Source organism: Bos grunniens, chromosome 12, assembly GCF_055505025.1.
Source record: "Bos grunniens cultivar Pamir isolate PY7600 chromosome 12, Bosgru_T2T1.0, whole genome shotgun sequence".
NCBI lineage: Eukaryota > Metazoa > Chordata > Mammalia > Artiodactyla > Bovidae > Bos > Bos grunniens.
In genome coordinates, this window is record NC_141176.1 from 70696867 (window position 1) to 70711126 (window position 14260).

The window sequence follows — 14260 nt, forward strand, 5'->3', positions numbered from 1 at the left end:
TTATAGGGTAAATTTATTTACCCTGTTGGTGGCCAGTTCATCTGTGTGCATTGATGCTGGAATCTGTCTTGTACCATTTTTGTTGGAAATTGCCTGCATCTTTTGTGTTTTGGTGTTTTGCAAAAATGGGAAATATTTCATCTGTCCTGAAGGAAAGATCTTTGGGGTGCATATTGGATATGTTAAGATCAAAAGAGCAATGGCCTCTGTATGGCTCACAATTAAACAATCTGGCACTCAGAAGTGCTTTACAAAGCACTTCTTTGTAAAGAAGTATAAAGCACTTCTTTGTAAAGAAAAAAATTCCTCTGTTTACACAGGAGAGGAATGCTCTGGTAATGAACATGCCCGGGGTGGGGGTGGGGGTTTCCCTTGGACTTGAGGCATCCAATTGTAATTTCCCCTACAGGAACTCCAAAGAAAGAAATGGCAAACCACTGTGGTATTCTTGGTTGGAGAATTTCATGGACAGAGAAACCTAGCCGGCTACAATCCATGGGATCACAAAGAGTCAGACACGACTGAGAAACTAACACTTGCTAACACTAAAAATAAAGTCAGCCTGAGGCATTTGATGTATTATTATTTATCTCACTTTCAAGAGAACCTTCAAAGGGTTATCATATTTTGAACTTGAAGTAAGTGCATTTATAATATTAGAATTTGTAGAATTGGAGAGACACAATGCTGCAGTATAGAAAGGGTTAACTAACAAATACACAATCAGTTGTTAGAGACCAGAGACTTTGGATGCAATCAGTATATGCTTTTTGCCTTAATGTTATCAAATATCTTATTACATAGTGTGAGTGAGTGCATCTTTGCTGGGGTAGGGTGGGGCTCCTCTATGCTAAGCTTCTGGATGGTTCTGGCTACTTTTGTGGCAGCCAGGGGCAGGAGGAGAGAGCAGGTGGGCATAGTGAGTACCAGTGATTCCAAGTTGAAGGGTTGTACTGTGTGACAAGCTGACAAGAAGAACTGGTGATATCACAAAGATTTTCCCAGCACTTGGTTTATTTCTGAAATTTAGCAAATAGGAAAAACAATAGGGACCACTCTCCAAAAGGTCTCAAGTTTGCACTCCCAGTGCAACCCCATTACAGACAACTGAAAGTCTCCTCCTGCCTCCAGCTTTATAGTTCTTTGTGCATATCCTCCTGTATCAGTGTGGATTAATCAGGAGAACCTACAGCAGGGGAGAGGGGATTCCATGCAGGAAATTAGTTACATAGGAGATGAAAGAACAAAAAAGGGCAAAGCAGTGGTGGATGAGGCAGCCCAGAGATTAGCAAAGGCAGGAAGCTGTTCCCACCCCAGGACAGGAAGGAGTTAGGGAGGAGACACCTCTACCAGAGGGTCTCCCCTCCAGATCAGAGTCCGGGAGCCTGGCTGCTGCCAGAGTGGGGACCACAGAGCAAATGTCCAGACTCTGTAGACTCCTCCTGTCTTTCATGCCTGTGACTCTGTTGTGCCACCTGCATTGTGTTCACCTACTTCTGACTCAGTACCTTTCATCTCCACTAGCAAGACAGTAGTATGTTCTATATAAATATATAGAAAATATATAAACCACATCCCTACACCTTTTGCACATGGGAACTCATACAAGGTGGCTGACCTACCCTACCTTAATAGAATAGATTTGCCTCCTGCTTGGTATTTTTTGTCATAATCCACTTGAAGCATTTATGGAAAGCACCACTAAAATTCCATTATGATGTTAACTTTATGTGAATGTTGACACATACTTTGTATGTTGTTTTTCAGTTGCTAAGTTGTGTCTCTTTGTGACCCCATGGACTGTTGCTCACCAGGCTCCTCTGTCTGTGAGGATTCTCCAGGCAAGAATACTGGAGTGGGTTTCCATGCCCTCCTCCAGGGGATCTTCCCAACCCAGGGATCAAACCTAGGTCTCCTGCATTGCAGGTGGATTCTTTACCTTCTGAGCCACCATTTGACAAATTACCAAATTTCTCTTATATCAAACTATGCAACATTATAAACTAAGATGTTTTGTTTTTCTTCAAGAACTTCCAAGAACATGTTCTTAGACTTCTGTACAACTTGCATAATTGTACAGAACACTCTATTGTGTTGTCCTGGACTTGCCGATGGAAAGACTGCACCTTGGCAGAGTCATTAGTAGTTCAGTTCAGTTCAGTCGCTCAGTCGTGTCTGACTCTTTGCGGCCCCATGAATCGCAGTACGCCAGGCCTCCCTGTCCATCACCAACTCCCAGAGTTCACTCAGACTCACATCCATTGAGTCAGTGATGCCAGCCAGCCATCTCATCCTCTGTCGTCCCCTTCTCCTCCTGCCCCCAATCCCTCCCAGCATCAGAGTCTTTTCCAATGAGTCAACTCTTCGCATGAGGTGGCCAAAGTACTGGAGTTTCAGCTTTAGCATCATTTCTTCCAAAGAAATCCCAGGGCTGATCTCCTTTAGAATGGACTGGTTGGATCTCCTTGCAGTCCAAGGGACTCTCAAGAGTCTTCTCCAACACCACAGTTCAAAAGCATCAATTCTTTGGTGCTCAGATTTCTTCACAGTCCAACTCTCACATCCATACATGACCACTGGAAAAACCATAGCCTTGACTAGATGAACCTTTGTTGGCAAAGTAATGTCTCTGCTTTTCAATATGCTGTCTAGGTTGGTCATAACTTTTCTTCCAAAGTGTAAGCGTCTTTTAATTTCATGGCTGTACACACCATCTGCAGTGATTTTGGAGCCCCCAAAAATAAAGTCTGACACTGTTTCCACTGTTTCCCCATCTATTTCCCATGAAATGATGGGACCAGATACCATGATCTTTGTTTTCTGAATGTTGAGTTTTAAGCCAACTTTTTCACTCTCCTCTTTCACCTTCATCAAGAAGCTTTTGAGTTCCTCTTCACTTTCTGCCATAAGGGTGGTGTCATCTGCATATCCGAGATTATTGATATTTCACCCCTCAGTCTTGATTCCAACTTGTGCTTCTTCCACCCAGTGTTTCTCATGATGTACTCTGCATATAAGTTAAATAAGCAGGGTGACAATATACAGCCTTGATGTACTCCTTTTCCTATTTGGAACCAGTCTGTTGTTCCATGTCCAGTTCTAACTGTTGCTTTCTGACTTGCATACAAATTTCTCAAGAGGCAGGTCAGGTGGTCTGGTATTCCCATCTCTTTCAGAATTTTCCACAGTTTATTGTGATCCACACAGTCAAAGGCTTTGGCATAGTCAATAAAGCAGAAATAGATTTTTTCCTGGAACTCTCTTGCTTTTTCTATGATCTAGCGGATGTTGGCAATTTGGTTTCTGGTTCCTCTGCCTTTTCTAAAACCAGCTTGAACATCTGGAAGTTCACGGTTCACGTATTGCTGCAGCCTGGCTTGGAGAATTTTGAGCATTGCTTTACTAGCGTGTGAGATGAGTGCAGTTGTGTGGTAGTTTGAGCATTCTTTGGCATTGCCTTTCATTAGTAGTTAGGGGCTGTCAAGTTAGGTCATGGGTGAGAGGGCCCTTGGGAGGGAGAAAGGCAAAGACATTGGAAGTTTTGAAGAGAAACTAAGTCTTAATGAAGCCTCTGCTGGGTTGGGAGGCAGGAGATAGACATGAGCTCTAACTGGCTCCTCTGGACAGCCAGGTGGACAGGTTGGAGATGGTCTCATGGACGCAAGTCTCATTCATGAAATGATGGGAATTGATCTCAATCTCTAATCTTTAAAGTATATTTGGGGGTATCTCTAAATCTCCACAGGGCAGGGGTTTCAAACTGTTTTCACACAGAGTGGGGACTCAGCTGATAATCTTTGTTGAGTCAGTGGTCCCCTGAGCCTGAATAACCAAGAGGGAACATACCCAGGACCCATGGGCTGTCGAGTGCTGCCCCCTTCTGGTTGTGGCAGAGCAGTGCTTGATCCCGAAGCCTGAACTGGGAGGGAACTCTGTGTGGCCTTGATAGACTTTGAGATCTGCAGACAGGAATTTGATGTTTGTATTTTGTAGTCTTAACCAAGTGAAAAGTAGTAAAATAGGAACCCTAAGTGTCAGGCAAGAAGAAAGGAGTGGATAAGCTTAAAAATGTTTCTCATGTATTAAAATTTAGTTTCTTCTTGATCAGTTCTGTTCAGAGGCTCAGTCATGTTGGACCCTTTGTGACACCATGGACTGCAGCATGGCAGGCCTCCCTGTCCATCACCAACTCCCAGAGCTTGCTCAAACTCATGTCCATTGAGTCGGTGATGCCATGCAACCATCTCATTCTCTGTCGTCCCCTTCTCCTCCTGCCTTCCTTCTTTCCCAGCATCAGGGTCTTTTCCAGTGAGTTCTTCCCATCAGGAGGTCAAAGTATTGGAGCTTCAGCTTCAGCATCAGTCCTTCCAATGAATATTCAGGACTGACTTCCTTAGTCTGGTTGGATCTCCTTACAGGCCAAGGGACTCTCAAGAGTCTTCTCCAATACCACAGTTCAAAAGCATCAATTCTTTGGTGCTCAGCTTTCTTTATAGTTCAACTCTCACATCCATACATGACTACTGGAGAAACCATAGCTTTGACTATATGCATCTTTGTTGACAAAGTAACATCTCTGCTTTTTAATATGCTGTCTAGGTTTTTCATAGCTTTTCTTCCAAGGAGTAAACTATATTCTTGACACTGTTCATAATACCTATAAAATCTGGTATAATTTGATGATTAAAAGTAATTGTTGTTTTAGTAAGTGACTGTTCCATAATCAGTTCAGTTATTTCTAGAGGAATTTTTACTTAGAAGATTTTCCAAACTGTTAATTTAGATCCTGTTCCTTTAGCCTTTCAGGCATTTTGCTAATCACAGGTGATCACTCTCTTAAGAAAAAGAAAAAACTAGCAGTTATTGAGAAGTTTTCTTAATACTTAGTATATGTAAATGTATGTGTATGTATATATACACACACACCCTTAAATCTCTTTACCTTAGAACTTACAGATTACTCAGAAATACAACTTGTGAATGGCATGATGAGCGCTCTGTCATTTGCTCTTGTGTTGGATTGTACATGCTATAGCACATCTGATTTTTTTTTCTTTAAACAGAAGTACTTTGTTATCCCTGTTTAGCCAGGGCAGATTATGCACGTAATAAGTGTAAAATTTAGGGGTATCACTGTAACCCATAATGTCATACTTTACATCTATTTCCTTTTTTGTTTTTGTTGGTTTTGGTGTTAAGTTAGAGCTCTAGTGAGATTAGAGTCTTGACTGCCTTTTGCAGGAAATTTTTATGGTTGGCTAAAAAGTTTCTTTGGTTTTTAAGTAAAAATAAAAGACGTAGTTTTAATTTTCACTAAGAACTTTTCAATTTTTCACAATTTTGGGTTGAATTTTTATTTGCTATTTGCCAAAGAATGCTCTAGTACTCTTGCCTGGAGAATCCTAGGGACGGAGGGGCCTGGTAGGCTGCCATCTATGGGGTCACACAGAGTTGGACACGACTGAGTGACTTAGCAGTAGCGGCAAAGAATGCTCAATCTACTGCACAATGCACTCATCTCACACACTAGTAAAGCAATGCTCAAAACTCTGCAAGCCAGGCTTTAGCAATACGTGAACCGTGAATTTCCAGAGATGTTCAAGCTGGTTTTAGAAAAGGCAGAGGAACCAGAGATCAAATTTCCAACATCCACTGGATAATGGGAAAAGCAAGAGAGTTCAGCTTTATTGACTATGCCAAAGCCTTTGACTGTGTGGATCACAAGAAACTGTGGAAAATTCTGAAAGACATGTGAATACCAGACAACCTGACCTGTCTCTTGAGAAACCTATATGCAGGCCAGGAAGCAACAGTTAGAACTGGACATGGAACACCAGGCTGGTTCCAAATAGGAAAATGAGTACATCAAGGCTGTATATTGTCACCCTGCTTATTTAATGTATATGCAGAGTACATCATGAGAAATGCTGGGCTGGAGGAAGCACAGCTCGAATCAAGATTGCCAGGAGAAATATCAATAACCTCAGATATGCAGATGACACCACCCTTATGGCAGAAAGTGAAGAGGAACTAAAAAGCCTCTTGATGAAAGTGAAAGAGGAGAGTGAAAAAGTTGGCTTAAAGCTCAACATTCAGAAAACAAAGATCATGGCATCTGGTCCCATCACTTCCTGGCAAATAGGTGGGGAAATAGTTGAAACAGTGTCAGACTTTATTTTTTGGGGGCTCCAAAATCACTGCAGATGGTGACTGCAGCCATGAAATTAAAAGATGCTTACTCCTTGGAAGGAAAATTATGACCAACCTAGACAGCATATTGAAAAGCAGAGACATTACTTTGCCAACAAAGGTCCATCTAGTTAAGGCTATGGTTTTTCCAGTGGTCATGTATGGATGTGAGAGTTGGACTGTGAAGAAAGCTGAGCACTGAAGATTCATGCTTTTGAACTGTGGTTTTGGAGAAGAGTCTTGAGAATCCCTTGGATTGCAAGGAGATCCAACCAGTCAATCCTAAAGGAGATCAGTCCTGGGTGTTCATTGGAAGGACTGATGCTGAAGCTAAAACTCCAATACTTTGGCCACCTCATGCGAAGAGTTGACTCATTGGAAAAGACTCTGATGCTGGGAGGGATTGGGGGCAGGAGGAGAAGGGGACGATAGAGGATGAGATGGTTGGATGGCATCACCGACTCGATGGACATGAGTTTGAGTGAACTCCGGGAGTTGGTGATGGACAGGGAAGCCTGGCGTGCTGTGATTTATGGGGTCACAGAGTCGGACACGACTGAGTGACTGAACTGAACTGAACTGATTACCATGTAAATATCATTAACTGCTAGGAAAAGTAGTGTGTAGTGTTCACTTTTTCTTTTTTTCATGAAAGTTCCTCCTACCCTTCTGAAATTTATCCATTTTTCATTTGATTAGTTTATGTATATAAATCCATCAATAATTCTTTCCTTATTCAGCTGCTTGTCAGTACTATTTTCTATGTGGACAAAGGGCATGGGTAGTCTTCCTAGCATAACTTTTCCTGGAGCCCTCTCTCAGAGTTCTTGTTGCTCTGGTTGATTGTCACCAAGAACTTCATTGAACAACATACTCACTGTTTTGTTCCACTACCTTCTGCCATTTTCCAGGGAACTGCATAATTCCATCTTTTCAAAATTTTTTGATTTTTTTTGAGCAAAGAACTTTTCCAGATACCTTTTACAGTTTTCCAGGGAATTGAATTTTTTCCATTAAGAGAATTTTGTAAAGACTGAAATAAATGGAAGTCCAAAAGTACAATGTCTGGTGAATACGGGGGATCAGTCAGAACTTCCCAGCCAATCTGTAACAGTTTTTTGCCTGGTCATCAAAGAAACATGCAGTCTTGTGCTATCCTGATGGGAGATTATGCATGTTCTGTTGACTAATTCTGAATGCTTTTCATAGAGAACTACTTTCAGTTGATCTAATGGGAGCAGTATTTGTTGGAATTAATCATTTGGTTTTCCTGAAGGAGCTCATAATAGAGCATTCCATTGCAATACCACCATATACACAATATCACCTTCTTTGGATGAGGACTGGCTTTTGGTTGTGGTTGGTGCTGGTGCATTTCACTTGCCCACAATCTATTCTGTTCCACAGTATTGTACAGTATCCATTTTTCATCACCTGTCACAATTTGTTTTAAAAATGGAATGTTTCTGTTACGTTTAAGTGGAGAACTGCGTGCAGAAATATGGTCAAGAAGGGTTTTATTTGCTTAACTTCTGTGAAACTCAAATATCAAGGTGATTAACATAACCAAGTTGGTGCAAACGATTTCCATTCAATACTTTGCATGAAATATTTGAATACTTTGAGTTGTCAGCTGATATAGCGTTGTTTGTTCTTCATGTCTTGATGTAATCTCTATCAACTTCAACTGGCATACCTAACAGTAGAGCATTGCCCAAAAAGAAATATCCAGCACAAAACTTTGCAGGCCACTTTTGACACATTTGATCAGTCATAGCACATTCTCCATACACTGCACAAATCTTTTTCTGCATTTCAGTTGCATTTTTACCTCTTTTTAAATAATAAAGCAAAAAAAAAAAAAAAAAGAAATAGTAAAACATAATGTACCAAAAATGTTGCTTTTCAATTTTAATATTAAAATGGCTACACAAAAATTCACCAATTTTAAAAAGTTTTTTAAAATGCATGCTGATATGACAGCTGTCATAATACAATCTTAATGACATTGTTAATGCTACTAGAGCCATCTTACAGAAAAAACTGAACAGACTTTTTGGCCAACCCATATTGAGAATGACTTCTTTATATAAAGTGCTCCTTTGCTTTCTGAGCATTACTGAGATTCTTTCTTTATCAAGTGAAAATGGAGAGATTAGTGGAGATTCAAATTATTTAAAGGGCCAAGTCTGCCATATACCTATGTAGCTCCCTTGTGGAGATTAATGAGATATAGTTAATTAAAGCCAAGGGTCATAATGAAAACTTATAAATGATTAGAAAACTTCACATACTGGATACTCTATGAAGTATATTATTTTAATAAGTTAATATGCATCATGAAGTTTTCACTTCATGCGGGTGCCTTGTCATTTCACCTACTTAAAATCTGTGGGTGTCTAAAGGCAACTAAAGCTGCCTGAAACTCCCGAAGAGATATGATTGGATGAAAAGGCCTCCAGGACAGGACGTCTTAAAATAGGCTGGAGAAAAATGTGGGTTAATTTGCATATCAATGTATATTATATTGTTTTCTCCATTTTCTGTAGCATTTGGCATACTTTATTGAAATGGATATGTTTTTATAAACTTTAATTTGCAGGAATTAAGAACCCCAACCCTACAAGGCCTTTCCTTTACTGTCAGACCTGGTGAACTGTTAGCTGTGGTTGGACCTGTGGGCGCAGGAAAGGTAAGTTGTGGTGCCTTTCAGCAGTTTGATGCAACACTACAGTCCCTATTAAATTTTCAGAGTTGAGCCCAAAGCTGTGTGTACAATGTTTTTTTTTTTTTTTTTCCAAACAGGATAGTTTATTGAAATTGAATAATAGTAAAATAATTACAGTGAAACCCATCTCTGCATTGCCTCAGTTTTGGCACATCCGTCTTGATTCTCAGAAAGTTTTACGTGTACACATGTGTGTTGATTCCTTAAAATTTATAATGTCATATAAGAGATATTTGGTAAGGATTACAGTGATTGCCATGAAACTTACTGACAAGAGCATGGAGAAGCCTGCCGTAGCTTTCTCATGGGCACAGGAGTCCTGGACAGACCCAGGGACCTTCTGAGCCAAAGTGTAAGTTCATTTCACAGAGGGATCTATAAAGATTTACTCTCTTGAGAAGTTTTCATTGATCTTCACATTTGTGAAATCTCCATGATGATTATAGTCCATATCTTTCAGCTCATTAAAAATGCTATTCTATTGTCCTAGGTTTACATTGTTTTAATAAGTCATCCATGGTCATTCTTTTTTTAAATTTATTTTTCAATTGGAACATAATTGCTTCACAATGTTGTGTTAGTTTCTGCTGTACAACAATATGACTCAGCTGTAAGTATGTGTATGTATATATATATATATATCCCCTCGCTCTTGAGCCTCCCACCCACCCTCCCCCAATCCCACCCTTCCAGGTCATCACAGAGCACTGAGTTGAGCTCCTTGTGCTGAGCTGTGCTTAGTCACTCAGTTGTGTCCACCTCTTTGCTACCCCATGGACTGCAGCATGCCAGGCCTCCCTGTCCATCACCAACTCCCGGAGTCCACTGAAACTCATGTCCATTGAGTTGGTGATGCCATCCAACCATCTCATCCTCTGTTGTCCCCTTTTCCTCCTGCCTGCAATCTTTCCCAGCATCAGGGTTTTTTCAAGAGAGTCAATTCTTTGCATCAGTTGGCCAAAGTATTGGAGCTTCAGCTTCAGCATCAGTCCTTCCAATAAATATTCAGGACTTATTTCCTTTAGATGGACTGGTTGGATCTCCTTGCAGTCCAAGACACTCTCAAGAGTCTTCTCCAGCAGCACAGTTCAAAAGCATCAATTCTTTGGTAATCAGATTTCTTTATAGTCCAACTCTCATATCCATACCTGAGTACTGGAAAAACCATAGCTTTGACTAGACAGGCCTTGGTTGGCAAAGTTATGTCTCTGCTTTTTAATAAGCTTTCAAGGTTGGTCATAACTTTTATTCCAAGGAGTAAGCGTCTTTTAATTTCATGGCTGCAGTCACCATCTGCAGTGATTTGGGAGCCCCCCAAAATAGTCTGTCACTGTTTCCACTGTTTCCCCATCTATTTGCCATGAAGTAATGGGGCCAGATGCCATGACCTTGGCAATGGCAACCCACTCCAGTACTCTTGCCTGGAAAATCCCATGGACAGAGGGGCCTGGTAGGCTGCAGTCCATGGGGTCGCTAAGAGTCGGACACTACTGAGTGACTTCACTTTCACTTTTCACTTTCATTCATTGGAGAAGGAAATGGCAACCCACTCCAGTGTTCTTGCCTGGAGAATCCCAGGGATGGGGGAGCCTGGTGGGCTGCCATCTCTGGGGTCTTACAGAGTCAGAAATGACTGAAGTCACTTAGCAGCAGCAATGGGACCAGATGCCATGACCTTAGTTTTCTAAATATTGAGTTTTAAGCCAACTTTTTCACTCTCCTTTTTCACTTTCATTAAGAGGGCCTTTAGTTCTTCTTCATTTTCTGCCATAAGGGTAATGTCATCTGCATATCTGAGGTTATTGATATTTCTCCTGGCAATCTTGATTCCAGCTTGTACTTCATCCAGTCCAGCATTTCTCATGATGCACTATGTATATAAATTAAATAAGCAGGGTGACAATATACAGCTTTGACATACTCTTTTCCCTGTTTGGAACCACAGCTACACTTTGAAAGAACAAAATGTGGAAATCTAGATGTGAGATGTGCACTCAAGAGAGTGATGATTTCCTTTAGGATGGTCTTTTGCTCTTTGGACACAACTCACTTCAGAGTTCTTTTAATAATAATCTTTGGATATATTGTTCACATGTAGCTTTTTAATAAGTGTTTGTCAAGTAAAGGATACCTGGATGCAGAAAGAACTACTTGAAACATTGGATACATGAAATACACATCCTGCTGCACTGCTGTGCTAGTTAAGAATGTTTAACTTTCTTAGCTAGACTTTTCTGAGTATAATTTTTTATTTGGGGGAAAATTCTGAGCAGTTTAGGTTGTTATAGTATTATATTAATGTTTCTTATCAACCATTAGTAGTACATGGACCAATGGGGTTCTTTTCTTTTCTTTTTTTCGCAATTGCCAGGGATCTACTTCATCCTGTTATAAATGAAAGGGTTCTATAATGTACCAAGGGCAACGGTGGGGTCTGCTGTACTACGGGTCTTGTTCTATCCTGAGTGCTGCCTGTTCACATGTGTGTGTTGCCATCTGTTTCAGTCGTCACTGTTAAGTGCTGTGCTGGCGGAGCTGCCCCCAAGCCAGGGACAGGTCAGCGTGCACGGGAGGATTGTGTATGTGTCTCAGCAGCCCTGGGTGTTCTCAGGAACTGTGAGGAGTAACATTTTATTTGGGAAAAAATATGAAGAAGAACGGTATGAAAAAGTAATAAAGGCTTGTGCTTTGGAAAAGGTGAGTAATGACTTTTGAGTTGCATATACTTAAATTTCAAATAATGATAGTGTTGGTTTAAACTACAGAGTTTATTAAAGTTTTGTTTCAAATTTTGAAAGCTTTCTGGGTAAATATACACATGTAACCCAGCTGTTTCAATGGCCAATGTGATAGCAGCACTTACAGAAATGCCTTTAGAAAGTAGTGGGTGGTTGTTTAATTGTATAAGGTTTTATTCACTTTTTAATTTCTTTCTTTAATGAATGATTACAAAAATTTACAGAAATAGTGTAGTATAATGAACTCTCATGTACCACCCCCAGCTTTAGCCAAGATCAGCTGGTGGCCAGTTTTGCTGCATCTCTACCCCTGACCCCTGCCAGCCCCACACCCACCCCAGAGTATTCTGAAGCAGATCCTAGACATCAGATTTGTTCATCTGTAAACATATCATTAGTTTTCTCTACAAGATAGGATAGCCTTTGGGAAAAAATCACCACATTATTTCACCTGAAAAATAGCTCAAATACTTGAATATCATCAAGCTTCTAGTCTGTGTTTTTTTTTTTTTAATTAATTAATTTATTTTAATCAGAGGCTAATTATTTTACAATATTGTAGTGTTTTTGCCATACATTGACATGAATCAGTCATGGATGTACATGTGTTTCCCATCATGTCCCTCCCTCCCCATCCCATCCCTCAGGGTCATCCCAGTGCATCAGCCCTGAGCACCCTAAATTATAAATCGAACCTGGACTGGTGATTTGTTTCACATATGATAATTTACATGTTTCAATGCCATTCTCCCATATCATCCCGCCCTCGCCCTCTCCCACAGAATCCAAAAGACTGTTCAATAAATCTGAGTCTTTTTCACTGTCTTGCATACAGGGTTATTGTTACTATCTTTCTAAATTCCATATATATGTGTTAGTATACTGTATTGGTGTTTTTCTTTCTGGCTTACTTCACTCTGTATAATAGGCTCCAGTTTCATCCACCTCATTAGAATTGATTCAAATGTATTCTTTTTAATGGCTGAGTAATATTCCATTGTGTATATGTACCACACTTTCTTATCCATTTATCTGCTGATGGACATCTAGGTTGCTTCCATGTCCTGGCTATTGTAAACAGTGCTGTGATGAACACTGGGGTACACGTGTCTCTTTCAATTCTGATTTCCTTGGTGTGATTGCCCAGCAGTGTGATTGCTGGGTCATAAGGCAGTTCTATTTCCAGTTTCTTAAGGAATCTCCACACTGTTCTCCATAGTGGCTGTACTAGTTTGCATTCCCACCAACAGTGTAAGAGGGTTCCGTTTTCTCTGCACTCTCTCCAGCATTTATTGTTTGTAGAATTTTTGATAGCAGCCATTCTGACTGGCATAAGATGGTACCTCACTGTGGTTTTGATTCGCATTTCTGTGATAATGAGTGATGTTGAGCATCTTTTCATGTGTTTGTTAGCCATCTGTATGTCTTCTTTGGAGAAATGTCTGTTTAGTTCTTTGGCCCATTTTTTGATTGAGTCGTTTATTTTTCTGGTATTGAGCTGCATGAGCTGCTTGTATATTTTTGAGATTACTTCTTTGTCAATTGCTTCGTTTGCTATTATTTTCTCCTAATCTGTGTTTACATGTTGTTAATCATATCATTGAGGAATCTCCTTCACCATTGTTGAAATCAGACTCTGTATGACGTCTGTCCATTGTACTTGGTTGATGCCTTCTTGCTCCATTTCAGTCTCTAGGTTTCCCTCTCCACTTCATTTTTGACTTGTAGTTTATTCTTTAAAGAAAATCAAATGCTTTAACATTTCCTTTTAATACTGCATCTTTTACTTTGGAGAGGTTGTTTTCAGGAATGGCACTGAGTTTCACAGGAAATGGCAAGATGAAATGTTTAACTGTATATTGGGGTATAAATTAGTGAATAATGAAAACTAAACCTACCTGATAGGAGAATATCATTTGGCAAAAAAAAAAAAAAAAAGAAAAATTTAAATACTGGTAAATACTATGTTACTCTCTTGGGTTAGAAAAATCAGTGAATAACAGTGTTAAAGGGCTTCCCCTGGGGTCTACTCAGTGCAGTCTGGACATCTGATTTCTTTTATATTGTGAAGAAAAGGATGGGACAGACTTTCAAAGTTGTGGGGTTGAAGGCTTCAGACCCACTTTCTGAGGAAATAGTAATTTTGCTTGAGCAATGGCTTGAGTTTCATAGATTATATCAGGTGAGTACCATTTTATGATGATGTGGACAAACAAAATTGCTTGTTTAACTGTCTTATTTCTTTCTCCTGGGTTATTGTTAATGGATGATTGTGCTTTTGCAGAAATGATGTCGTTAGCAGTAATGAACTAGATTTTTATTAAATGACATACTTACTGTGTAAGAAAATAAGAGGGAAAGCAAATGTAAGACAGTGAGACAATAGCTCTCATTTATTGAGTCCATGTGCCAATCTGCTTTCTGTGTATCACTCACACATGCACACATGTACATACATAAAAAAAATACGAGTTATGAATCTTTTACCAGTGTCTTTGATGTTACCACCTCATTTTATAGTTGGTAAAACTGAGTCTTGGTGAGAAGAAATGACTCACCTCAATACTGGCAGCTCAGGTTCAGAGCTGTTTCAGCAGCACTCTAG

General features: G+C 40.0%; 1 protein-coding gene across 1 annotated transcript in view; it reads left to right on the forward strand.

Moving 5' to 3' along the window:
* LOC147361869 (ATP-binding cassette sub-family C member 4-like) overlaps positions 1 to 14260 on the forward strand; it is a 368491-nt gene that overhangs the window by 171110 nt on the left and 183121 nt on the right. The window contains exons 10-11 of the mRNA XM_086328626.1: positions 8792 to 8881; positions 11423 to 11614. Coding sequence (XP_086184752.1) covers positions 8792 to 8881; positions 11423 to 11614 — 282 coding nt within the window. The remainder of the gene's footprint in view (positions 1 to 8791; positions 8882 to 11422; positions 11615 to 14260) is intronic.